At 48.4% G+C, this 26,152-nt stretch overlaps 2 protein-coding genes across 4 annotated transcripts in view; one reads left to right on the forward strand and one right to left on the reverse strand.

Annotated features, from left to right (window-relative positions):
* PHKB (phosphorylase kinase regulatory subunit beta) overlaps window positions 1-25,176 on the reverse strand; it is a 125,552-nt gene extending 100,376 nt beyond the window's left edge. For 2 of the 3 annotated variants that reach the window (XM_044274286.1, XM_044274287.1), the window contains exons 1-3: window positions 25,036-25,176; window positions 13,036-13,125; window positions 5,204-5,342 (exon numbers count right to left, since the gene is read on the reverse strand). In XM_044274286.1, coding sequence (XP_044130221.1) covers window positions 5,204-5,342; window positions 13,036-13,125; window positions 25,036-25,099 — 293 coding nt within the window. In that variant the 5' untranslated portion in view covers window positions 25,100-25,176. Of the gene's footprint in view, window positions 1-5,203; window positions 5,343-13,035; window positions 13,126-21,759; window positions 21,917-25,035 lie in introns of all 3 variants that reach the window. The other variant, XM_044274288.1, reaches the window with a different exon arrangement.
* The window catches only part of ITFG1 (integrin alpha FG-GAP repeat containing 1), an 84,880-nt gene continuing 83,868 nt past the window's right edge, over window positions 25,141-26,152 (forward strand). The window contains exon 1 of the mRNA XM_044274289.1: window positions 25,141-25,409. Within this exon, the coding sequence (XP_044130224.1) occupies window positions 25,217-25,409 (193 nt within the window). The 5' untranslated portion in view covers window positions 25,141-25,216. The remainder of the gene's footprint in view (window positions 25,410-26,152) is intronic.

Raw genomic sequence — 26,152 nt, forward strand, 5'->3', positions numbered from 1 at the left:
TCAACATTGCATAAAAATGTATAAAAACACAGGTTAAGTAAACTTCTGTTAATCAAGAATACCAAAATTCTGATAATTCACCAACAGGATTCAGCGCTATAGTTATAGGAGCTAAGATAATATGAACAGGGCAGCTTTCTGCAAAAACAGCGCCGCACCTGTCCACAGGTTATGAGCGGTATTGCAAATCGACCTGGTCACTTCAAGGGATGTGAGCGGCAATACCAGACACGAACAATGGACCGGTGTGGCGCTGTTTTTAAAAGACTGTTCTAAATCATGGACAACCCCTTTAAAATAGTCAAATTCCTCTAATCTGGCATCCAGATGATCCTGCACAAAAACGCATGGCAATGAGAGAGTGGATAAATGATCACAAGACTCCCTGGATGGCAGCTCATTTCTGGGGTTTTGGGGGCAGAACTTGATACTTTTGCATAATAGATGTCAATGGGGTGTAAAATGGCACAAAATAATTCCGATTGACCCTGACAATTTGAAGGGTGCATCATTGTTAAAATTCCATGCAAAGTTGGTGCCCGGGAACGCTACTGTGCAGGAAATAAAAAAGTAAAAGAGGATAGTAGGGGGTCCCAGCAGATAGTAGGGTTTCCATCGGAAAGTGATGCCGTAACCTAGCAATCTCACTACTTTCTATAAAATAAATACCCCTTTAAGAAAGGCTGATGCATTATAATCCCGCCTGCACCATGAAGAGTCCATTAGGGGGCGACAAAGAGGGGATGCTCTGGCACCTGTCTACCTGTATCTGCATCCTATAGAAAGGGACTTGTCAACTGAAAAAGACGCTAAATCGGTCCTGAAGGCAGGCAATCTAGTTCTCCTCATCCGATTACTTGTTTCGCCTTTCCATGACCTTCCCCCGTGTTCTCAGGGGCGAGAGAATTTCTTACGTCAGTGGTCCTGATAGAAGAGCCGAGCATTTTATTGACACCGGCGACATAACACATTATTGTAATGTGACAGGTGACAGCGCCCGCGGCAGAACGCTGCGAACACCACCTCACTCCAATCCACTGCGAGAAATACAGCAGATCAGGTATAATGAATGCTGAAGCGTCAGAGAAGCACAAAACCGGCCGGATCAATAACCGCAATCCCACAGCGAAGAGACGCCGGCCTCATGTTCATCGTGGATATGAGAAGAGACAGGAACCCGTGAAAAATGTCACAAAGATTCAATTATCCTAAGATCTCTGAAAGGCAAAGAGCAATACATTACTTATCCTGCACTGATCTAGAGACACATCCTGTATTATACTCCAGAGCTGCACTCACTATTCTGCTGGTGCAGTCACTGTGTACATACATTACTTATCCTGCACTGATCTAGAGACACATCCTGTATTATACTCCAGAGCTGCACTCACTATTCTGCTGGTGCAGTCACTGTGTACATACATTACTTATCCTGCACTGATCTAGAGACACATCCTGTATTATACTCCAGAGCTGCACTCACTATTCTGCTGGTGCAGTCACTGTGTACATACATTACTTATCCTGCACTGATCTAGAGACACATCCTGTATTATACTCCAGAGCGGCACTCACTATTCTGCTGGTGCAGTCACTGTGTACATACATTACTTATCCTGTACTGATCCCGAGTTACATCCTGTATTATACTCCAGAGCTGTACTCACTATTCTGCTGGTGGAGTCAATGTGTATAGTCGTGGACAAAAGTTTTGAGAATTACATAAATATTGGAAATTGGAAAAGTTGCTGCTTAAGTTTTTATAATAGCAATTTGCATATACTCCAGAATGTTATGAAGAGTGATCAGATGAACTGCATAGTCCTTCTTTGCCATAAAAATTAACTTAATCCCAAAAAATCTTTCCACTGTATTTCATTGCTGTCATTAAAGGACCTGCTGAGATCATTTCAGTAATCGTCTTGTTAACTCAGGTGAGAATGTTGACGAGCACAAGGCTGGAGATCATTATGTCAGGCTGATTGGGTTAAAATGGCAGACTTGACCTGTTAAAAAGGAGGGTGATGCTTAAAATCATTGTTCTTCCATTGTTAACCATGGTGACCTGCAAAGAAACGCGTGCAGCCATCGTTGCATAAAAATGGCTTCACAGGCAAGGATATTGTGGCTACTAAGAATGCACCTCAATCAACAATTTATAGGATCATCAAGAACTTCAAGGAAAGAGGTTCAATTCTTGTTAAGAAGGCTTCAGGGCGTCCAAGAAAGTCCAGTCTCCTAAAGAGGATTCAGCTGCGGGATCGGAGTGCCACCAGTGCAGAGCTTGCTCAGGAATGGAAGCAGGCAGGTGTGAGCGCATCTGCATGCACAGTGAGGCAAAGACTTTTGGAAGATGGCCTGGTGTCAAGAAGGGCAGCAAAGAAGCCACTTCTCTCCAAAAAAACATCTCCGATGAAGCCTCTTTCCGATTGTTTGGGGCATCAGGAAAAAGGCTTGTCCGGAGAAGAAAAGGTGAGCGCTACCATCAGTCCTGTGTCATGCCAACAGTAAAGCGTCCTGAGACCATTCATGTGTGAGTTGCTTCTCATCCAAGGGAGTGGGCTCACTCACAATTTTGCCCCAAAACACAGCCATGAATAAAGAGTGGTACCAAAACACCCTCCAACAGCAACTTCTTCCAACAACAGTTTGGTGAAGAACAATGCATTTTCCACCACGATGGAGCACCGTGCCATAAAGCAAAAGTGATAACTAAGTGGCTCAGGGACCAAAATTTTGACATTTTGGGTCCATGGCCTGGAAACTCCCCAGATCTTAATCCCATTGAGAACTTGTGGTCAATCCTCAAGAGGCGGATGGACAAACAAAAACCCACTAATTCTGACAAACTCCAAGAAGTGATTATGAAAGAATGGGTTGCTATCAGTCAGGAATTGGCCAGAAGTTGATTGAGAGCATGCCCAGTCGGATTGCAGAGGGTCCTGAGAAAGAAGGGCCAACACTGCAAATACTGACTCTTTGCATAAATGTCATGTAATTGTCGATAAAAGCCTTTGAATCGGATGAAGTGCGTGTAATTATATTTCACTGCATCACAGAAACAACTGAAACAAAGATCTAAAAGCAGTTTAGCAGCAAACTTTGTGAAAACTAATATTTGTGTCATTCTCAAAACTTTTGGCCACGACTGTATATACATTACTTATCCTGTACTGATCCAGAGTTACATCCTGTATTATACTCCAGAGCTGTCCCTGCTCGTCCATTTACTTCAGAAGTTAAGTGTCACTTCCCTTTTATATTTTGTTGTTTCCCCTCTGTCTTTTGTTACTAGGCCTCAGGGAGACGCTTGTTCTTTCATATTGGAAGGAACAGGTCATCTCGAGCCCTGACACTATTCCAGGGAAATTCAGGGTTTCCATCGTCAGTGTATGACCATTCCTACCCTCAAAGTCCGTTCATACAGAGAGGAGTCAGGGCTAGGATTAGGGTATCCATAGGTGGTGACCTTTTCCCTTTCCCTAGCTTTGAAGCCTAGTTCCTTTTCCCTTTTTCCCTGTTGTCAGTGTGGTGTTCCCTCCCACATCACTACGTGAGACTATTCTGCTGGTGCAGTCACTGTGTACATTACATTACTTATCCTGTACTGATCCTGAGTTATATCCTGTATTATACCCCAGAGCTGCACTCACTATTCTGCTGGTGCAGTCACTGTGTACATACATTACTTATCCTGTACTGATCCTGAGTTACATCCTGTATTATACTCCAGAGCTGCACTCACTATTCTGCTGGTGGAGTCACTGTGTACATACATTACCTATCCTGTACTGATCCTGAGTTACATCCTGTATTATACTCCAGAGCTGCACTCACTATTCTGCTGGTGCAGTCACTGTGTACATACATTACTTATCCTGTACTGATCCTGAGTTACCTGCTGTATTATACCCCAGAGCTGCACTCACTATTCTGCTGGTGGAGTCACTGTGTACATACATTACTTATCCTGTACTGATCCTGAGTTACATCCTGTATTATACTCCAGAGCTGCACTCACTATACTGCTGGTGGAGTCACTGTGTACATACATTACTTATTCCGAGTTACATCCTGTAATATACTCCAGAGCTGCACTCGCTATTCTGCTGGTGCAGTGACTGTGTACATACATTACTCATCCTGTACTGATCCTGTGTTACATCCTGCATTATACTCCAGAGCTGCACTCACTATTCTGCTGGTGGAGTCACTGTGTACATACATTACTTATTCTGAGTTACATCCTGTATTATACTCCAGAGCTGCATTTGTCATTCAGCAGGTTTCAGAGATGAAGTATCCCTCCATTCCCTGCTTGTTCAGTCTCTGCACAGTAAAGTCCCTTTAGCTTCGCTTTAGACATCAGAACTTTACCTCCTTTCAGACAGCAGTAATTTCCAGCATAAACTGATATAGAAGATTTAGATCATCACGTTTTATTACATTGTATTTCACTATTCTAATCTTTGCCGTTTCTCTTCTCCCTCAAAGTCACATAGAGGCAGGAATAGTGGCCGCAACGTCCCGACAGACGGGATGAGAACATGAAGTCACCTTCCCATAGAGGCAAGTACAGATCTATATCCAGCTCTAGATGATCTACAGCACAATGCACCAAAAGCTCAGCCCTGGGCAGCAGGGTAAGTCCCCAGCAGTAGATCCATTATATCCTGTGCCCAATTATTGTCTGTGAACAGCAAAATAAAAAACCTGCGACTAATTCCTGTGGATATATGTGCTCCCCCCTCCAATCCAAGGAACCCTCCTCTTTGTAGACTGATCCCGTCGATCCCTTCCTGTACTAATCCTAGCAGGCCCACTTACTACCCTGATCCCAGCGGAAGCCTTTCCCATACTGATCCTGGTGGGCATCCTTCTCATACAGATCCTGGTGGCCGCTTACCAATACCAATCCTGATCGGCCCCCTTCCCATTTTGAGCGCAGTGGGCACCCTGCCCTTCGGATCTCGGTGGGCATCCTCCTCATACAGATCCTGGTGGCCGCTTTCCAATGTGGACCATGGTGGACCCGTTTCAATACCAATTCTGATCGGCCCCCTTCCCATTCCAGCCCCACTGGACCCTCTCCCCTTACTGATCCTGGTGGAACCTCGGAGCACAAAGGGGACTCCTACAAACATCGGAGAACTGACCCTTGGATCAGGGAAGACAAGATGGTACTGGTCCGGATGTGCATTACCTGTAGGCAAGGGCCAAGGCCCAGGAGCTGGCGGCACAGTACAGACTGTCATGGATCTTGGCCTTCTTACAGTCGCCGACAGTCTCAGTGGGGAACAAGCCGGTGGTCGGACTCTGAAAATTCAGAACTGTGATTTTCACTGGAGAAAAATAAATAAAAAAAATTAACAAATTTTACAAGTCACAAGATGAAGAAATATAAAAAGGGATAGATGTCTTACAAATATGGCGCGCGATATTGCAACACCAGACACAACCTGCACACACGTGTGGCGCAGTTTAAGGAAGCATGCAGCCATGTTTTTCTAAACCTGGACAACCCTATTAAGATGGCATGTTATATTGCGACACTGAAGTGAGATGTGACCGAAGATGAATAAGAACGCAACAACTCGGCAGAAGAGGACGACTCAAGGACTAGGGAGGGCAAGGAAGCTGGTTAATTTACAAGGCGACTAGAAGAAGGGCGCCGCACTAACACACGAGATGCAAAACTTTCTGTGTTTCCATGATCCGCTGCCTGTGCTAATAGAGTATTATAAAGTTCATCGCTATCACAGCTCATTTATCGCCAGCAGACGCGCTCGGAATTAGTATTCAGCCCGAGCGGCTCCGAACTGAAGCTTCCACCAGGCTGCAGACATTCTCTCAGCAGAACTCTCAGCCATCAGTCATGGGAGCTTGTGCCCGCTTACTGAGCCGTGAAAGCACTAATTATTCCGCTCTGTCTTCTAAGCGCCGTCTCTACGAGAAACACATCTACTGCAAGACAGACCGACACAAAGGCCCGAAAACCTGCTCTGAAATGTCACTGGCTGAAAGGGATATACAGCCATAATTATCACCTGATTACACAGGACAGGCCGCACATTCCTAACGTTCTGAACCCCAAGTGTCAGCGTTCTGAACCCCAAGTGTCAGCGTCCCCTCCCCCAAGTGTCAGCGTCCCCTCCCCCAAGTGTCAGCGTCCCCTCCCCCAAGTGTCAGCGTGTCCTCGTCCCCTGCCCCAAGTGTCAGCGTGTCCTCGTCCCCTGCCCCAAGTGTCAGCGTGTCCTCGTCCCCTGCCCCAAGTGTCAGCGTGTCCTCGTCTTGTACCCCAAGTATACGGTGCAGCCTCAATGAGTGTACCATAACAGGCCGCGCGCCTGTGCGTCCGGAGCATTGTGACCAGGCCGCGCGCCTGTGCGTCCGGCGCATTGTGACCAGGCCGCGCTCCTGTGCGTCCGGCGCATTGTGACCAGGCCGCGCTCCTGTGCGTCCGGCGCATTGTGACCAGGCCGCGCTCCTGTGCGTCCGGCGCATTGTGACCAGGCCGCGCTCCTGTGCGTCCGGCGCATTGTGACCAGGCCGCGCTCCTGTGCGTCCGGCGCATTGTGACCAGGCCGCGCTCCTGTGCGTCCGGCGCATTGTGACCAGGCCGCGCTCCTGTGCGTCCGGCGCATTGTGACCAGGCCGCGCTCCTGTGCGTCCGGCGCATTGTGACCAGGCCGCGCTCCTGTGCGTCCGGCGCATTGTGACCAGGCCGCGCTCCTGTGCGTCCGGCGCATTGTGACCAGGCCGCGCTCCTGTGCGTCCGGCGCATTGTGACCAGGCCGCGCTCCTGTGCGTCCGGCGCATTGTGACCAGGCCGCGCTCCTGTGCGTCCGGCGCATTGTGACCAGGCCGGGTTAATTTAGTTGCACTGTATAATTCTACTACCTGCGCGTGCTGCAGATCTGTCTGCTCAGACTAATATGTATGCTACATATGAGCTGAAGCCCACCACAAGATGAGCAGGACATCAGCGCACGGCAAGCACACCAAGGACAGGCAATTTCTGCGCCAATTGACCCCCAGTAACGGGGAGGGGAGGCAGTGATCTGTTTTAACATCACAGAAATTTCAGATTTTTTTCCCTGTCTAGTCACAAAGTAACTTTCAGAACAGTTTTGATTTCCTCCGCTTACTATGCAAAAATTAAAGGAACGGTAAATAAAATGTCACTTGGGGAGATGTCGGCCATGTTGTGTCAGAAGTCACAGGATGTGGAGTGTCAGATAAAAATAAATGCTAATCACGGTAATTACAGCCTCATTACCATCCCACCTCGCTGCCTTTCATTAGTTCTGTCCCAATCTTGCTGATTAACAAATTAATGCGCTTTATGAATGCAATTATTTCTGAAGTTCCCGTCCTTCAAACCTTAGAGCGACTCAAGAGAAGAGGATGATTTAAGACATCGGGTTTCTGACAGGAGGAGTAAAGGAGCGCCGTGTACACGATCGGCTCATCAAAGACTTCTGCCGACAGCTCTTTCTGTGCCGTTTCCAGACATTAATGAGCGGCTTGTCATTGTCACATCGTCTCTAGATACCTTCAGTCCTCAGACGGTGGGAACAATGACATCCTTAAAGGGGAGCTCCATGACTCATTTCACATCAAAAGCCCTGAAATGCTGCTAATCGCCGTTTTAGAGTAATCTGTGGAGCTATAAAGTAACTTTTTCATCATTTTTTGCTTCCATATTTCTCCCTCTGGCAGCTGACAATGTAGTCCAATCTTATCAGCCCTGCAGAAGGAATCTTCTCAGCTAAACCGCCATTCACTGCAGATGCTCGCTCCTCTCCTAACAAGCAGAACATTATTTCCATGGGCTACGCTGCAGAGACCTGGCAGTGGGAATATGACTGAGCATGTGCGGCCACCTGCACTCAGCTCATTAGGTGGACAAGCACATTGCTGCACACTGTTACCACCAGGTGGCGCCATACCATGTAAGTAAATGACCACCAGGTGGCGCCATACCATGTAAGTAAATGACCACCAGGTGGCGCCATACCATGTAAGTAAATGACTACCAGGTGGCGCCATACCATGTAAGTAAATGACCACCAGGTGGCGCCATACCATGTAAGTAAATGACCACCAGGTGGCGCCATACCATGTAAGTAAATGACCACCAGGTGGCGCCATACCATGCAAGTAAATGACCACCAGGTGGCGCCATACTATGCAAGTAAATGAGCACCAGGTGGTAACATACTATGTAAGCTCAGCAGCAGAGTGGGTTGTGAGGGGCCCCTGGAAGCCTGTATTCCAGTAGATGTGCAGAGATGAATAGAATCAAAAGAGGGTATTGACCCATGAATAGATCCTGCAGCAGCACAGAGCATTTCAGCATGTTCCTGTGAGAGGTCACAACAAGCAAGGCCGTAGGAAAGCACACTGTTTCAGGAGAGGATTATGCTGATCTGGAGGGGGGCAGTAACCTGTATATTCATCTCTTGATGTTAGTGAGGAAAGGGGTATAATGTGGCAGCACAGAGTATTTCAGGAGGAGTGTGCTGAGGTTAGTGAGGACAAGGCTGTAGGTGACAGTGAACGTTTTGTTACTAGGGAAATGGAGACAATTGGGAGCTCACCGAGTTACACGGTAGAAGGAGCTGGTTCCTCTTAGCAGCATAAAATATTTCAGGAAAGTAAGGTTTTGGAAGGAGCAGGTTCTTCTTAGGCTGGGTTCACACGGGCGTGTCCGGATTAGGTCCGGATGCGTCCCGGTGTATTGCGGCAAACCCGCGCGATTGGGTACGCAATTGCAGTCAGTTTTGACTGCTATTGCGTTCCGATGTTCAGTGTTTATCACGCGGGTGCAATGTGTTTTGCACTCGCGTGATAAAAAACCGACTGTGGTACCCAGACCCGAACTTCACAGAAGTTCAGGTTTGGGTTAGTTGTAGTGTAGATTGTATTATTTTCCCTTATAACATGGTTATAAGGGAAAATAATAGCATTCTGAATACAGAATGCTTAGTACAAGGGCAATTGAGGGTTAAAAAAATAAAAAATAAATTAACTCACCTTGTCCTCTTCATCGCGCAGTTCCCGGTCTGGTAGATGAGCTGTCGGCTAAAGGACCTTTGGTGACGTCAGATCACATGCTCCAATCACATGGTACATCACCGTGGTGATGTACCATGTGATTGGAGCATGTGATCTGACGTCACCAAAGGTCCTTTAGCCGACAGCTCATCAGAAGAGACCGGGAACTGCGCGATGAAGAGGACAAGGTGAGTTAATTTATTTTTTATTTTTTTAACCCTCAATTGCCCTTGTACTAAGCATTCTGTATTCAGAATGCTATTATTTTCCCTTATAACCATGTTATAAGAGAAAATAATACAGTGAATAGACTGTCACCTAGCAACCATGAGTGAAAATCGCACCGCATCCGCACTTGCTTGCGGATGCTTGCGATTTTCACTCAGCCCCATTCATTTCTATGGGGCCTGTCCTGCGTTACAAACGCAGAATATAGAGCATGCTGCGATTTTAAAGCATTGCAGAAGTGATGCGTGAAAAAAATCGCTCATGTGCACAGCCCCATAGAAATGAATGGTGCCGGATTCAGTGCGGGTGCAATACGTTCACCTACCGCATTGCACCCGCGCGGAAATCTCGCCCGTGTGAACTCAGCCTTAACAGCCCAGAGTATTTAAGGAATGGAATATACTGATCTTGTGGGAAACTGTACAGCAGGGGTACTCAAATACTTTTTGTAAAGGTCCCCAAACCTAGGTCTGCCTCTGTGTGAAAGTCCAAGCAGCAAAAAAACAAACAAAAAAAACCATGTAGTATGATGCCCCCCTTAGTGCCTCCGCACACCACAGCATGATGCCCCACTTAGTGCCTCCGCACACCACAGCATGATGCCCCCCTTAGTGCCTCCGCACACCACAGCATGGTGCCCCCCTTAGTGCCTCCGCACACCACAGCATGATGCCCCGCTTAGTGCCTCCGCACACCACAGCATGATGCCCCGCTTAGTGCCTTCGCACACCACAGCATGATGCCCCGCTTAGTGCCTCCGCACACCACAGCATGATGCCCCGCTTAGTGCCTCCGCACACCACAGCATGATGCCCCGCTTAGTGCCTCCGCACACCACAGCATGATGCCCCCCTTAGTGCCTCCGCACACCACAGCATGATGCCCCCCTTAGTGCCTCCGCACACCACAGCATGATGCCCCGCTTAGTGACTCCGCACACAGCATGATGCCCCCCTTAGTGCCTCCCCACACCACAGCATGGTGCCCCCCTTAGTGCCTCCCCACACCACAGCATGGTGCCCCCCTTAGTGCCTCCCCACACCACAGCATGGTGCCCCCCTTAGTGCCTCCCCACACCACAGCATGGTGCCCCCCTTAGTGCCTCCCCACACCACAGCATGGTGCCCCCCTTAGTGCCTCCCCACACCACAGCATGGTGCCCCCCTTAGTGCCTCCCCACACAGCATGATGCCCCCCTTAGTGACTCCGCACACAGCATGATGCCCCCCTTAGTGACTCCGCACACAGCATGATGCCCCCCTTAGTGACTCCGCACACAGCATGATGCCCCCTTACTGCCTCCCCACACCCTATCATGCCCCATAAGCGCCACCCACAGGGCAATGGCCTATCAAATGCCCCCTCACTGAGATGCCCCCTAAGTAACCCCCCCCTCCCCCAAAGACTGCAGGGACTCACAGCAGAACAGAGTACTTAAGGCAATGATGAAAAAGAAGTCTGATTTGTATGCATGGTCAAATTAAATATCTTATTTTAATTAACCTATTTTCACGAGACGGTGCGTACTGCTGCCTGGTCACTGCGGCCGTGGCATTTACAAAGAGTCCAGCGTCACATCACATGTGGCTATGACCCCCCCAGTCCCTCTAAGAACCGGCAGAAGTACAGGCTACGTTCACTTCCCCATAAACACAATTATATTAAACCGTCAATTAAAGATTTAAATGGCGGCCAGACGGCGAATGCGGAGAAAGACGGAACGTTCTTCAGATTACTTCTTAATTGCAGTTTATAATTCTGGATAATGAGTTGTCAAAATGAGCTAAAGCACAACCCCGAGCCGCTCACAATACGCACTGATTACATCCAAAGCACACGACAGGTGATTAAACAGCCAGCAAAGCAGTGTTTACCCGGAGATAGCCGCAGCGCGGGGGGGTATGTTCACCCACTAAATGTAAATTGCAATTAATTGGTTATTATAATATACAGAGTCACCTGACATAACGTTACAGGGGGGTCAGTGTCATCACGGTGTAATACGCTGGAATGTTCCACTGTTCTGTCTGTAAGGAACATTTCTATAAACATCACGGTCTGACAATTGTACAGAGATAAGCGGTGATACAGACTGCTCATCTCTGACTGATCTGTATCTGATCTCCTTTGTAGGAAGGTCCTTTGCCACTCCATCTGTCTACATAAAGAGGTTCTGCAGCAGTTGCAGTGTGTTTTATACAGTAGTGAGCTTAGGCTACTTTCACACTTGCGCTTGATCGGATCCGTTCTGAACGGATCCGATCATATTAATGCAGACGGAGGCTCCGTTCAGTACGGATCCGTCTGCATTAATAACTTAGAAAAATTTCTAAGTCTGAAAGTAGCCTGAGCGGATCCGTTCAGACTTTCAATGTAAAGTCAATGGGGGACGGATCCGCTTGAAGATTGAGCCATATGGTGTCATCTTCAAGCGGATCCGTTCCCATTGACTTACATTGTAAGTCTGAACGGATCCGCTCGCCTCCGCACGGCCAGGCGGACAGCTGAACGCTGCAAGCAGCGCTCAGCTGTCCGCCTGGCCGTGCGGAGGCTGAACGCCGCCAGACTGATTCAGTCTGAGCGGATCCGCTCCATTCAGACTGCATCAGGGCTGGACGGAGGCGTTCGGGTCCGCTCGTGAGCTCCTTCAAACGGAGCTCACGAGCGGACCGACGAACGCAAGTGTGAAAGTAGCCTTACACTGCTCATAATATGCGAACGCCTCAGCTGCTGCAGAACCTGCTGAGGCCCACGCCTCAACTGCTGCAGAACCTGCTGAGGCCCACACCTCAGCTGCTGCAGAACCTGCTGAGGCCCACACCTCAGCTGCTGCAGAACCTCAAAATATACAATGATTAAGCTATATTTACCCAAGACTGGAGCAGTCCTTTAAATTGTCCCCACAGAATCCCTTGTCAGTCGTACTGGTCGGCATTACACTAGTCCCTGAGATCAATGCACACGAGCGGCGACGCTGCCCTCAGATCCCATCAGTAACCGGGAGGTGAAAATTACACTTCAAGATGCATTTTTATTTGCGGGAATGATTTGTTGTGTGCGCCGTTCGGCAGGGAGCCAGAGCTACATGGGGGTAGTAATCATGCATTTATTTAATGTGACCACTGATGAGTGATGTGACCGCAGAACACACTGACCCGAAGGATAGAAAGGCAATTTCAGCGCTCAGGAGAAAATGACAGGCTGCTGCACTTAAGTGCCATGTGCTCTGACAGATCGCCGTCTGCAAAGTCACCAATGTCCTTTGCTCACAACTCTTTAACAACGCGCCGCTGCAGCCCTTAAAGAGACTCCACTGATCGATATCCCGCTGTTACATTGTAGCAAAGTACAGTTAACTCGCCCAAGTTGCAGGAAGGCGCCATTGGTATTTTCCCCAGAGCGTGTCACACCCGATACTGCAATTTTGCGCTGTGACTGAGAAAGACTTGCAGTACCATGATCCAAATGGGCCCATAGAAGACGCTCTAGGGCAGGGATGGCCAACATGTGGCTCTCCAGCTGTTGTAAAACTACAACCCCCACCACACCCTGCTGTAGGCTGATAGCTCTAGGCAGTCTGGGCATGCTGGGAGTTGTAGTTTTGCAACAGCTGGAGAGCCTCAGGTTGGCCATCCCTGCTCTAGTGCAATCCTGTGCTGGGTCATCAGACTTTCTGGATTATCGGATGTCAGAATAAAAGGAATTTCAGGGCCTACGTGGGGGTTGTGAAATCGCTTTAACACTCACCAATTCTGTAGTACCGGTCCAGTTTGTCCCACAGGGTCTCATTGTCTGGCCGGGGAAGGTCGCTGCTTTTTAGGGGTTCGTAAACGGAGCCTGGAAAGAAAGCAGATGGAAGAAGTCAGCGAGAAGAGAGAACCTGGTATTATGTGCATGCATCATAATAGACTCCATGAGACATACCTCTACCACGTAATCCAAGCGCAACCACGTAATCTAGACGTAACCATGTGACCTAGTTCTAACTGCGCCAATCTCAATGTAACCACTCCATCTAGATCGAAGGCTTCGTTCACATATCTGTTCAGCCTTTCTGGGAGCAGGAAAACGGAAAGGACGGATTCGGCACATAACTGAGCCCAACGGAACCTAAGCTTCCCATAGACTATAATGGGCTCCGTTATGTTTCCGCTCAGAAGAAGATTTTGGAGCTGAGACAAAAGTATGACTTTTGCAGGACTTTTGTCTCCACTTCAAAAATCTTCGTCTGAGCGGAAACCAAACGGACCCCATTATAGTCTACGGGGTGCTTAGGTTCCGTTGGGCTCAGTTATGTGCTGAATCCGTCTTTTCCGTTTTCCTGCTCACAGAAAGGCTGAACGGAGATGTGAACGAAGCCTAACTCTCTACTGCTTTTGTCACAATTTATTACATTATGTTGTTCTTTTCTCATCCAGAGCTGCAATCAGAATTCTGCTGATCGTCCTTAGAAACAGATAGATTGGGCTCCAGAATCCTGACCTAACAATTTAGCTCTGTCATATGGGCTCCCACAATGCATTGCTCTCTATCATTTGTCCAATTTCTTTTCATCACCCCCCTTTTACCTATAAAGGGTTGTCCAGGATTAGAAAAACCTGGCCTTTTCCTTCCAGAAACAGCTCCTCACCTGTCCACAGGACGTGTGTGGTATTGCAGCGCAGCTGCATTCGGTGCACTAGAACCAAGGTGTATTACCAGTCACCACCCATACACCAGTGTGGCTCTACTTCTGGAAGAAAGGAGCCCTGTAACGTCTAATCCTGGGGGAAGATCTCAAATTGGATTCCTTTTTTTCCCTGACTGGAGCGACATTTTATTCGTGGTCAGTCAGAACCGACCGTAGCCTCACTCAAACTTCTCCGCCGTTAACACTACACCTCCCAAGATGCCACACAGTGGAGTATGTTTTATACAGAAGCTGAACCAGCAGGGAGGACAAAGTGAGTCACTGGTAGGAGATCTGGGTGACCCCACAAGTGACTGATAGGGCGACCGAGCGACGGCAAGTGCCTGCCAGCATGGGAAATACTGTGAGCAAGGAGACACAGGTGCACGCAGGGTGCCACAGTCCGGGCGCTACTAGAAGGCGTTTTCAGCTCCTGTAACCCACCAATGTCATCAAGCAAAAGGTCAGTAAAAAAATACACTCTCTCTCACACAGACATCCCCTGCTGGTTCAGTTCTATACTTTGTTGTATTGCATTCTGGGATATGTAGCGTTGAAAATGAGCTGTCACCTCTCCAGAACATGTCTTGCACCCCCACCCCCTAATAACAATATACCAACAATTCTGGAGCATCTACTCTTAGGACTCTAGGTTGTGCCATTCCTCTATTATTCCTACTAGAAGTTATGAATGAATTGCTACAAGTTTGAATGAAGGTCTAGATGGGGGGGGGGGGGGGGGGGGGTGCCTATGCACAGACTGACACTTGCAGCACTGATTGCATGGTGTTAGACTGTGCAGGGACACCCCCCCAACTGGTAACACCCAGCTGGACCTTCATTGCAAACTGCTAGCAATTCACTCATAACTTCTAGTAGGAATAATAGACTAATGGCACAACGCAGTCATGAGAACAGGTGCTCCAGTATTGTTATTACATGGGGAATGCAAGCAATTGAGGAGACAGGAGAGCATTGAGTAAAGATATCCTGGGGTGTGACTGGAGTATAAAAAGGGTTCAGATGAAATAAACCGTGTTGCAGGTGCAGCTCTGGATGTAATTGGAGTATAAGTGCTCAGTAAAGTATGCAGAAGACAAGTGTCTGCAATCTCTCTCTCTGACATGTAGATTGCAATTAGCCGGCAGCAGATACACGGATAATGTAGAGGATATTTCTGAATCGGGTGCACCGGGAACGTGTGCTCGCTGCGCGGAGTAAATTAATATTCCTTCGCAGAGACGCTCGCCTAATAAAAATGCGTCGCTTCATTAGCTGTGAAGGAATTAAAGACTTTCTATTAATATTTTAATTGCCTTTTTAATTTTTGCACAAATCGCAGACCGGCTTCCTAGCAACAAACATCTGACGGCTTAGTGCAAGCGTGACTCCGCGCCGGGCTCGACAGTCAAAGGAGACGACGGCAAAAAGCCTGGAACTAACTGAAGTAAAGAAGGTGCCTGCGACTCTCCACCGCGCCGCGCAGGAGAACAGCGGCTCCGGAAAGACAAACCGGCTACCACCCAGCTCCATGCCACAGCGTCACTTTAGATTTCAAAGAAGGAACCGTGTAAGAACTTGCTGTTACTATCTTATACTCCAGTGACATCCAGAGCTGCAAAACCTCACATGCTCATAGATTGTGAGCTCTTGAGAGCAGGGCCCTCACTCCTAGTGTTTCAGTTGTATATTAGCCCGTTACGTTGTGATGTCTTGTTTTGTACATGAACCCTCTGAGTGTGTAAAGCGCTGGGGAATACGGTGGCGCTGTATAAATAAGTATTATTATCCGCGACTGGTGAAGTGCCTCTACAACAAAGGTTACATCTCCGCCACAGAATTCAGCTCTGGATGTGAATGAAGCAAAATAATTCAAAAGCTGGAGAGCAAAATAAAGCAAAGTTGCGTCAAACTTTGAATTCCAGTCACACCCAGAGCCGCATTCAGAAATCCAGGGATTTTAGCGCCTCTGTAAGAGAAGTAATTGTCTTGTCCCCTCTCCATTTGTTGGCAGGCTACACATCAGAAATGACAACCCCCCGCCTCCAGGTCACAGCTAGTTGTAGTGAATATGCGGGAAAGTAATATTTCCACCAGCTGAAACCCACAACCAAGCAGAGCAATTACAGCAATAATATTACATTATATGATCACCTCTAACCCCAATTTATACAGAGACGTAATGAGCAATACTTATCCTGAGTTACCTCCTGTATTATACTTCAGAGCTGCACTCACTATTCTGCTGGTGGAGTCACTGTGTACATACATTACTTATCCTGAGTTACCTCCTGTATTATACTCCAGAGCTGCATTCACTATTCTGCTGGTGCAGTCACTGTGTACATACATTACATTACTTATCTTGCACTGACCCTGAGTTGCCTCCTGCATTATACTCCAGAGCTGCACTCACTATTCTGCTGGTGGAGTCATTGTGTACACACATAATGGCAGAGGCCATCAGTGCAGAGTTCCCTTGCAATGTCTTTCCACCCTGGACAATACGCTTCACCCTCCTCCCCCCAGTAAGTTATTTATAAAGAACCATAAAGCACAGAGAGAATACAGCGCAGTTATTCACCTCTCCTGGCAGGGGCGCTGTATGACCAGCACTTCACTAAAACACAGCAATGGCTCACAGAGACAGAGGAATATTAAGCGTGGCGCGACAAACACTGCTGACAGATGAGGCATCAGTACCGGGGACCATGTCACCTCAAAGTGAAGAGCTGCCATCACTTTATTTAAAGGGGGTCTCCACTCTGCAGTTTTAAGCAGAGTTTTGGAGAGTGAGATTGAGACTAGCAAATCAGTGCTGTGCCAATATAATCTGACAGTCTGGAAGCTAAGGATACAATGCACAGAAACCGCAGTCTTTGGAAGAAAGCATTAATGTTCTTCTAACAAACAGTGTCCACCAGTCTACAGCATGTGTGGTCAGCTAGAGCCATACTGGATTTGTCCGCAAGGCCATCCTCTGACCAGTCCGACTCTGGGGATCCTGGGGCTCATTCCCATAGTGATCGTCCTGCTAAACGGGCCAGGCCACCCTCTCCCAGAAGGGTGTCTGCGTCCCCCGTTTCCTCTGCCTTTCAGCCACCTCCCAGAGAGTCTCACTCTGACTTGTCCTCATTGGAAGAGGCATGTTCCGAGGAAAGGACCAGTCTTCCAACCTGTCCTCCATGGTGGACAATCTCATCACAGCGGTTATAGAAACCTTACAGGTGGAGAACCCCGCACCCTCATCGGCCGGTTTGAGTTTTTGCTTCAGGTGGTCCCATCGCTTGCCCAAATGTTTCCCCAACCACCTGGACTTTTATTCCTCTCTTTCCAAGGAGTGGAATTTTCCTGATAGATGTTTTGCTTTACCAAAAAGCTTAGACGTCCTTTATCCATTTCCGGAGGATCTGGATAAGAAGTGGTCGGTAGCCATGGTTTGCAAATCCTCAACAACCCCTTTAAGTATCAGGTCCCTAGAAGCGGAAGACATCTTTAATGAGATAAGAGGCTCTGCCTGCTACTAAATGCCAATCAACTGACCACCACTAGGGGGAGCTGATTGCATACGATTTATGCATTGTTTGCTCCCCCTGGTGGTTTCTGCAGACAATTATTGGTTACTTCCATCTATGTGCAGAGGACTTAGAGCTCTGTATCGGAAAATAAACATATTCCTGCCCACTATCAAGACATATTGTATAATGACGTGTTGTCAGAAGGCGGATCTTCATTTCCAGTGTAAATTGATGGGAATTCAAATCCATTAAGAACAGATTTTGTGGATGTTTTTGTGCCTGTAATAAGAATAAGTAATAGGTTGGAGCTGAGGTGAGCCGGGGGTGACGGGCAGGGCTCACTGATGCTATTAAAAATCCACCGGTACAGTCGCTGGTGTAATTGAATGTCACATAATTCACACTTCCCTCCGTGCAGCTGGCGGGGTCCGTGTCTCCGGACGGAATTGCTTTGTTGTTGGATATAATGTGATTTTAAGAAGATGCTTGGACAGTCTCATCACAGAAAGGGTATGGAAGTGATGGATTCTGCCAACAGGGGGCGCACAGGATAAAGGGGAGATGTGACCCCGAAGAATAGGAGGCAGAGCAAAGGACAATCCTTCCATTCTAAATGTAGCAGTCCCGTGTCATACAATGTGCCAGATTATATACAATGTAGCAGTCCCGTGTCCTACAAAGTACCAGATTATATACAATGTAGCAGTCCCGTGTCCTACAAAGTACCAGATTATATACAATGTAGCAGTCCCGTGTCATACAATGTGCCAGATTATATACAATGTAGCAGTCCCGTGTCCTACAAAGTACCAGATTATATACAATGTAGCAGTCCCGTGTCCTACAATGTGCCAGATTATATACAATGTAGCAGTCCCGTGTCCTACAAAGTGCCAGATTATATACAATGTAGCAGTCCCGTGTCCTACAATGTGCCAGATTATATACAATGTAGCAGTCCCGTGTCCTACAATGTGCCAGATTATATACAATGTAGCAGTCCCGTGTCCTACAATGTGCCAGATTATATACAATGTAGCAGTCCCGTGTCCTACAATGTGCCAGATTATATACAATGTAGCAGTCCCGTGTCCTACAATGTGCCAGATTATATACAATGTAGCAGTCTCGTGTGATACAATGTGCCAGATTATATACAATGTAGCAGTCTCGTGTGATACAATGTGCCAGATTATATACAATGTAGCAGTCCCGTGTCCTACAATGTGCCAGATTATATACAATGTAGCAGTCCCGTGTCATACAATGTAGCAGTCCCGTGTCATACAATGTAGCAGGCCCGTGTCATACAATGTAGCAGGCCCGTGTCATACAATGTAGCAGGCCCGTGTCATACAATGTAGCAGGCCCGTGTCATACAATGTAGCAGGCCCGTGTCATACAATGTAGCAGGCCTGTGTCATACAATGTAGCAGGCCTGTGTCATACAATGTAGCAGGCCTGTGTCATACAATGTAGCAGGCCTGTGTCATACAATGTAGCAGGCCTGTGTCATACAATGTAGCAGGCCTGTGTCATACAATGTAGCAGGCCTGTGTCATACAATGTAGCAGTCCTGTGTCATACAATGTAGCAGTCCTGTGTCATACAATGTAGCAGTCCTGTGTCATACAATGTAGCAGTCCTGTGTCATACAATGTAGCAGTCCTGTGTCATACAATGTAGCAGTCCTGTGTCATACAATGTAGCAGTCCTGTGTCATACAATTGTCCTGGATTATCAGAACTTCTGGATTATTGGATTTCAGGAATTTCACAGTAAACATTTCTAGATGGACCCAGTAACGCCGACACAGAGCACACAGTAGCGATCATGGGGAAGGGGGGGGGGGGGGGGGGGCTCGGGATATTAGGGACTTCTTGCCATTGAAGAACAACATTCATTCTACCAACTCAGAAAAGGTTGATAACAGAGGAACAGATTGTAGCCGCCTAAATGGAGGAAAAGAAAGCGTCCCTTTATTTTTATATGAGGGCAACTAATTATAAATCACGTCAGGCAAATCCAACAGAAACCCCTAAAATGTAAAGCATGGACCCTGTGTTTAGACATAGGGCCTTTATAGGGGTTCTCGGCTCTGGACAATCGCTACTTGTAAGACGGGTCCCTGGACAATAGGCAGATCACAAAGTGTCGCTGGGACCTGATCAGCTGTAATCTGTGGGAAAACCTGGCTGTAAGAGTTTAATTTCCTTACAGCGCCTCCACAGGAGAACTGAAGGATTACACAATGGGCTGTCTGTGTAATATAGAGAGAAACGCACTTTGTAACGGTTCTACCTATACGAAGGTAACAAGAAGAGTGGGTCAGATGTGGCAGGGCTGAAGGGTAATCTGTATTTTCCGTAATACTGCAGGTAAAAAAAATAAGTTATAGTACCTATAAAGGGTCTGAGAGGCGGAGCATGATTAGTTCTGACTCCCTGTGTCATGCTCCACCCCCTCAGGTCCTGCACAAGGGGAGACGCAATGCATCAGTTTTGCCTGAAGTATTCCTTCAGTAGAAGCAATATATCATATAAATATAAATGGACACATAACTATGGGGGGGGGGGGGGGGTCAGGGACATCAGGGGTCAGCAGGTTTGGAATGCCCAGGCTGTGGCTGCCCATCCCCCCCTCTCGCCAGCTGGGGGTCAGTGTCACATCACCCTGCGCTCAGGGCCTATATTTAGGAGACCGATTTTTCCCTGTTCCAGCAGAGTCACATGTACACAGAGCTGAAAATAACACCGACAACCCATCCACCATGGGGGGCCCAAGAAGACCCCCCCCGCGCCTCTGAGCAGGGGTAACAAGCTGTGCAAATAAAACACGGGAATCCATCGAGCCTCTTGTATCGGCTCAGCGCAGAATCTGAGTAATAAATAGTTTGGAGCACAAATACGTCCCGGACAGTGCGTCCTCGGGATCCCAGTGCAGGACACGGCCGTATCCGGGCCACAAGTCGCAGATATTGGCTGTGAGCCTGCCACCAGTTTTTTTTCCTTCTGCACAAAATGTCCTATCATTTTGTGGGGCCGCGGAATAGACATATGGATGCGGACAGCGCACGGTGTGCTGTCCGCATCTTTTGCGGCCCCATTGAGAACAATAGGTCCCCACCTTAACCGCAAAACTAGGGCTGTGTTCATGAGCCCTTACACATATCTAATGTCTACAAAGGACGCGCCAAATCCTCCGCCTCTGTGCGTTATGGGGAAAAGTCCATAGACCACAGTGTACGAGGAGCCATCTGACAGCATACAGGATCAACAAAAGGCATTGGAAACAGTCAGCAAGCTTTTCTCCAGACAACCCCCCTAACAATGTATGTACACAGTGGTTCCATGAGCAGAATAGTGAGTGCAGCTCTGGAGTATATTACAGGATGTAACTCAGGATCAATACAGGATAATTAATGTATGTACACAGTGACTCCACCAGCAGAATAGTGAGTGCAGCTCTGGAGTATAATTCAGGATGTAACTCAGGATAAGTAATGTATGTACACCGTGACTGCACCAGCAGAATAGTGAGCGCAGCTCTGGAGTATAATACATGATGTAACTCAGGATCAGTACAGGATAAGTAATGTATGTACACCGTGACGGCACCAGCAGAATAGTGAGCGCAGCTCTGGAATATAATACATGATGTAACTCAGGATCAGTACAGGATAAGTAATGTATGTACACAGTGACTCCACCAGCAGAATAGTGAGTGCAGCTCTGGAGTATAATACAGGATGTAACTCAGGATCAGTACAGGATAAGTAATGTATGTACACAGTGACTGCACCAGCAGAATAGTGAGTGCAGCTCTGGAGTATAATACATGATGTAACTCAGGATCAGTACAGGATAAGTAATGTATGTACACAGTGACTCCACCAGCAGAATAGTGAGTGCAGCTCTGGAGTATTATACAGGATGTAACACAGGATAAGTAATGTATGTACACATTGACTCCAGCAGGAGAATAGTGAGTGCAGCTCTGGAATATAATACCTATTGTGAGCACACATTGTGACTTTACTTTTTCAGTAGATCACATCTACATATAAGGTGTTTAAAGGCGATTTTATTGTTCAGTATTTCTTAAAATCACCTATGGAAGTCACTTTGGTTCTCATCCAGCTTTACCATAAACAGATATAACTAGGGAAACAGATCTAGAGAACGACAATCACCAGGACAAACCACCCGGATGCTGGGACATTTACACCGCAGTATCACAAGCCGCACTGTATCACATGCAAGGACATGAATTATCAGCACTCACCTAATCGCAAGAACGTGGGCGACATGGGTACAGTCCTGTCGACCAGCTGCGCCATTTTACTCGACTGCGTTGGGACCAACCACAGACGTCTCAACCCACGATGGCAACTGGTTAGTAGTGGTTAGGGGCAATCACAGTGAAATTAAGGTGTTAGCGGCTGCGTTAGAGAATTGGCAAACATGAGGATCAGAAGAGGCGACAGGAGGGGAGAAAAACAAAAACATCAAGCTCGTGTTAATGACGCCCAGTATACAGATCACAAAAGACAAAAACATTAGAAGACGCATCAACGAGACGATTCCCGCCTCACGTCAGGACACCGTAAAGTGTGTAGACCGCGCTATTCTCCCCTGCCACAAGGGCGGCGGCAAGGGGAGTCTGGGGTATTCACCATTCACTGCCAATAAGCGGCACTACAGTACCATAGGGCATCCTAAAGCGAGGAGGAACGCGCCCTAAATTTTCCACTGCAGTGGTTTCAGGCTAAGAATAAACTACAACTCTCAGCATTGCTAGTAGTTGTCGTTTCTCGAGAGCCTGGAGACCATTGCTTTCTGGAGGAGTTTACTTTGACATTTCAATATGAAAGGACCATGAACATAGGACGGACATGAATGAAAATTTTGGGAAGCACACAAGAATGCAAATAGCAACCCCTGCCTGTACCCAATAAGATATTACAGGGGCGAGTCCTGTGTGTGTGATTTCCCATTCACAAGGGCATTTGCTGCTGCCCTGCCAAGAGGAGTTACTGAGGGATCGGGGAGCCATCTGGATAATGTGCGGACCTTACCAGCCTCCTGATCAGCACCTTGTGGGGCAGTTTACTGGGTACAGTGGGGTGTCCAAGGAAAATAGGGCTGCTTTTTTTTCCGAAAACAGCACCACACCTGGTGAAAGGATGTATCAGGTATTGCAGCTCGGCTCCACTAAAGTGACTACAGCTCAACCGCAATACCACACACAACCTGTGGACAGGTGTGGCGCTGGATGTAGCCATGTTTTTTTTTATCTTGTATCTTAACAGAAATGGATCTGTCCAGTCCCAGGCTCAAGTCAGACATTTTAAGACTCCCACAATCAATGTGACATGTCAGTTTAGTGGAGTAAAGGGGCACCCGGGGCTAAACTGAGACTCTGGGTTATGCCTAGTGAAGGTTGAGAGTGGGAAAGAGCATGACAATTCAATGAATTACTCCTTCTGGATCATCTTCTGTCCTCTTAGGCCCCGCACTAGGCATGACACAGTGCATCAGCTTTGTACGGAGTGCTCCTTTAACATACATGTGAAACACTAAATAAGGCTGTGGATGGACGTGACTTCGCTGTCAAAACTAGAACTACAATGGGTAAAGCCAGGAACGCACCCGATGGGGAGATGATCACTTAAAGGAGCACTCCAGCACAATTATTAAACTGACGTATGCCCGATGCAGGCCTTAAGGCCCCTTTCACACGGGCGAGTTTTCCGTGCGGGTGCGATCCGTGCGGCGAACGTATGGCACCCGCACTAAATCCTGACCCATTCATTTCTATGGGGCTGTGCACATGAGCGTTGTTTTTAACGCATCACTTGTGCGTTCAGTTGAAATCGCAGCATGCTCTATATTGTCCGATTTCGACGTGACGCAGGCCCCATAGAAATGAATGGGGTGTGTGAAAATCGGATGGCATCCGCAAGCAAGTACGGATGCCGTGCGATTTGCACGCACGGTTGCTAGGAGACGATCGGGATGGAGACCCGATCATTATTATTTTCCCTTATAACATGGTTATAAGGGAAAATAATACAATCTTCAGAACATCAATCCCAAGCCCAAACTTCTATGAAGAAGTTCGGGTACCAAACATGCGCATGACAATGTTTTGCACTCGCGCAGAAAAAATCGCGCATTTTCCCGCAACGCACCCGGCTCTTATCCGGGCAAAAAAACTGACGCCCGTGTGAAAGAGGCCTAAGGGTTGAAGCATGACTCGAACACCAAAGAGAGATATCCTGTGCCATGCCTCACCACCCTGTATCAGGTTTGGCTTGAGTGCTCCTTTAAGACAGATCCAGTTTGGGTTTTAATAGTTATATAAAGTAAAGTCATTACCTATGAGGAACGAGGACGCAATTGTAGCAAATCCTCAGCTGTGAGAAGTATTAGAACATGTTTTCAGAGTTTGGACATAAACAGAAATTCTCCTGTTTACTGACAGCAATCAGAGGTGTTGATGAGAGGTCAGTAAAGCCTCCGGGTGTGCGCTGAGTTTACCCAGGAATGGGATGGAGTTTAGGAAACGATGTGGTCACCGCATACATGAAGAGGGGAGGTGATAACTGTGAGGAAACACGGACCCCGACATCTCCGATACAATGTAGCAGAGCTAAGTTTGTCATGTTTGATACAATTTTACATAGGACTGCAGGTTCATATTAACAATATAATAATTGTACAAAAGAAATAAAAATGACAGCGACAAACTCGGCTCTGCTGCATCTGCAACGTACCGAACCTGCCACTCGCACTGTGACTATAGGACATCCCCTGACCAATGTGACTTGGATAGGATTCCAGATCACGGTGGGCACAATGAACGTGCTCGCCCCGGGGCGATGTGAGCCACGTGGAATCCCACCACCCTCCCCAGGGAGATTGAGGGTCACCTCAGAATACCCTTCTATGTGACGGAATTGCCAACCCAACGTGCCGTGCTCTACGGTAACGCACACGCAATGCGCTGCGCTAAACGGTAGAGATACACGAGACCGCGGGCCCTGGTAGAATATGCAACGCGACATCGGGGGGCAATGGCAAAAAGCGATCCGCCATCAAAGCTACGCCAACCACAGACCGCGAGAAGAAGGAAGAGGGCGCAGAACGGTCACAATCCCAGCGCTATCCCTATAGGAAGGCGATATGGCACCGAGGAGCGTCCAAAAGACGCATTATGACCAGGGGAGGCCATAACTGTGGCGCAGACAGGCCAAGGTGCAGATTAATGTGTTTCTATGGCGACGACTATGGAAATTGTGGGCAAAACCACAACAATTTTTTGACATTTACCACAGAAAACAAATTGTGGCGTAAAAACTGAGAAAAGTCGCCCTATGGAGCTGCAGCAGCAAGACACAAGCAGCCATAGAGCAGACTTCACCTCAGGGACCCCTTGCTATGCCCATTACCCCCGACACAGGACACAGGGGCCCCCATGCTAGGGCCCCTCACACATACAGTGACCGGCAGTGGACAGGGGTATCACACGGCATGCGGCACCATCACACGGCCGCACCTGAGCGCCTGGACCGAGCCCTGAGCTCCAGCACCTTCCAGCTCACGTCCGCCAGCTTCTCCATTACCAACCGCTGCGCCACTATTCTATTCTGATCCTTCTCGGCCCTCGTAGCCGGCGCGTAGTGACGTCATCAACCCGGAAGTGCTGTGCAGACACAACACCGCCGCTGACAGACGGGATGGCGGAGGCGCCGCTCTTTGGACGTCAGTTTCCGCTCCTCCTGGTCCTGCTCTCTGCCGTTGTGTCCCCGCTCCGAGCCTCCCTGAGGAATGTCACCGGGGACGTGCTGGGCTCGGAGACCCGGGGATGGGTGGCGGCCTTCGGGGACTTCAACGCAGATAAACAGACTGATCTATTCATCGTCAGAGGGGGTGAGAGAGGCCGGGATGGGTTCAGAGTGTCAGCTCTTGGGGCAAGCGCTCTAATATGTATGGACCCCGCACAGTGTCACTTCTCCTCTATGTGTGGCCCCCGCACAGTGTCACTTCTCCTGTATGTCTGGCCCCCGCACGGTGTCACTTCTCCTGTATGTGTGGCCTCCGCACGGTGTCACTTCTCCTGTATGTGTGGCCCCCGCACGGTGTCACTTCTCCTGTATGTGTGGCCCCCGCACGGTGTCACTTCTCCTGTATGTGTGTCACTTCTCCTGTATGTGTGGCCCCCGCACGGTGTCACTTCTCCTGTATGTGTGGACCCCGCACGGTGTCACTTCTCCTGTATGTGTGGACCCCGCACGGTGTCACTTCTCCTGTATGTGTGGACCCCGCACGGTGTCACTTCTCCTGTATGTGTGGCCCCCGCACGGTGTCACTTCCCCTGTATGTGTGGCCCCCGCACGGTGTCACTTCTCCTGTATGTGTGGCCCCCGCACGGTGTCACTTCTCCTGTATGTGTGGCCCCCGCACGGTGTCACTTCTCCTGTATGTGTGGCCCCCCCACGGTGTCACTTCTCCTGTATGTGTGGCCCCCGCACGGTGCCACTTCTCCTGTATGTGTGGCCCCCGCACGGTGCCACTTCTCCTGTATGTGTGGCCCCCGCACGGTGCCACTTCTCCTGTATGTGTGGCCCCCGCACGGTGCCACTTCTCCTGTATGTGTGGCCCCCGCACGGTGC

Source organism: Bufo gargarizans, unplaced genomic scaffold, assembly GCF_014858855.1.
Source record: "Bufo gargarizans isolate SCDJY-AF-19 unplaced genomic scaffold, ASM1485885v1 original_scaffold_1626_pilon, whole genome shotgun sequence".
NCBI classification, from domain to species: Eukaryota; Metazoa; Chordata; class Amphibia; order Anura; family Bufonidae; genus Bufo; species Bufo gargarizans.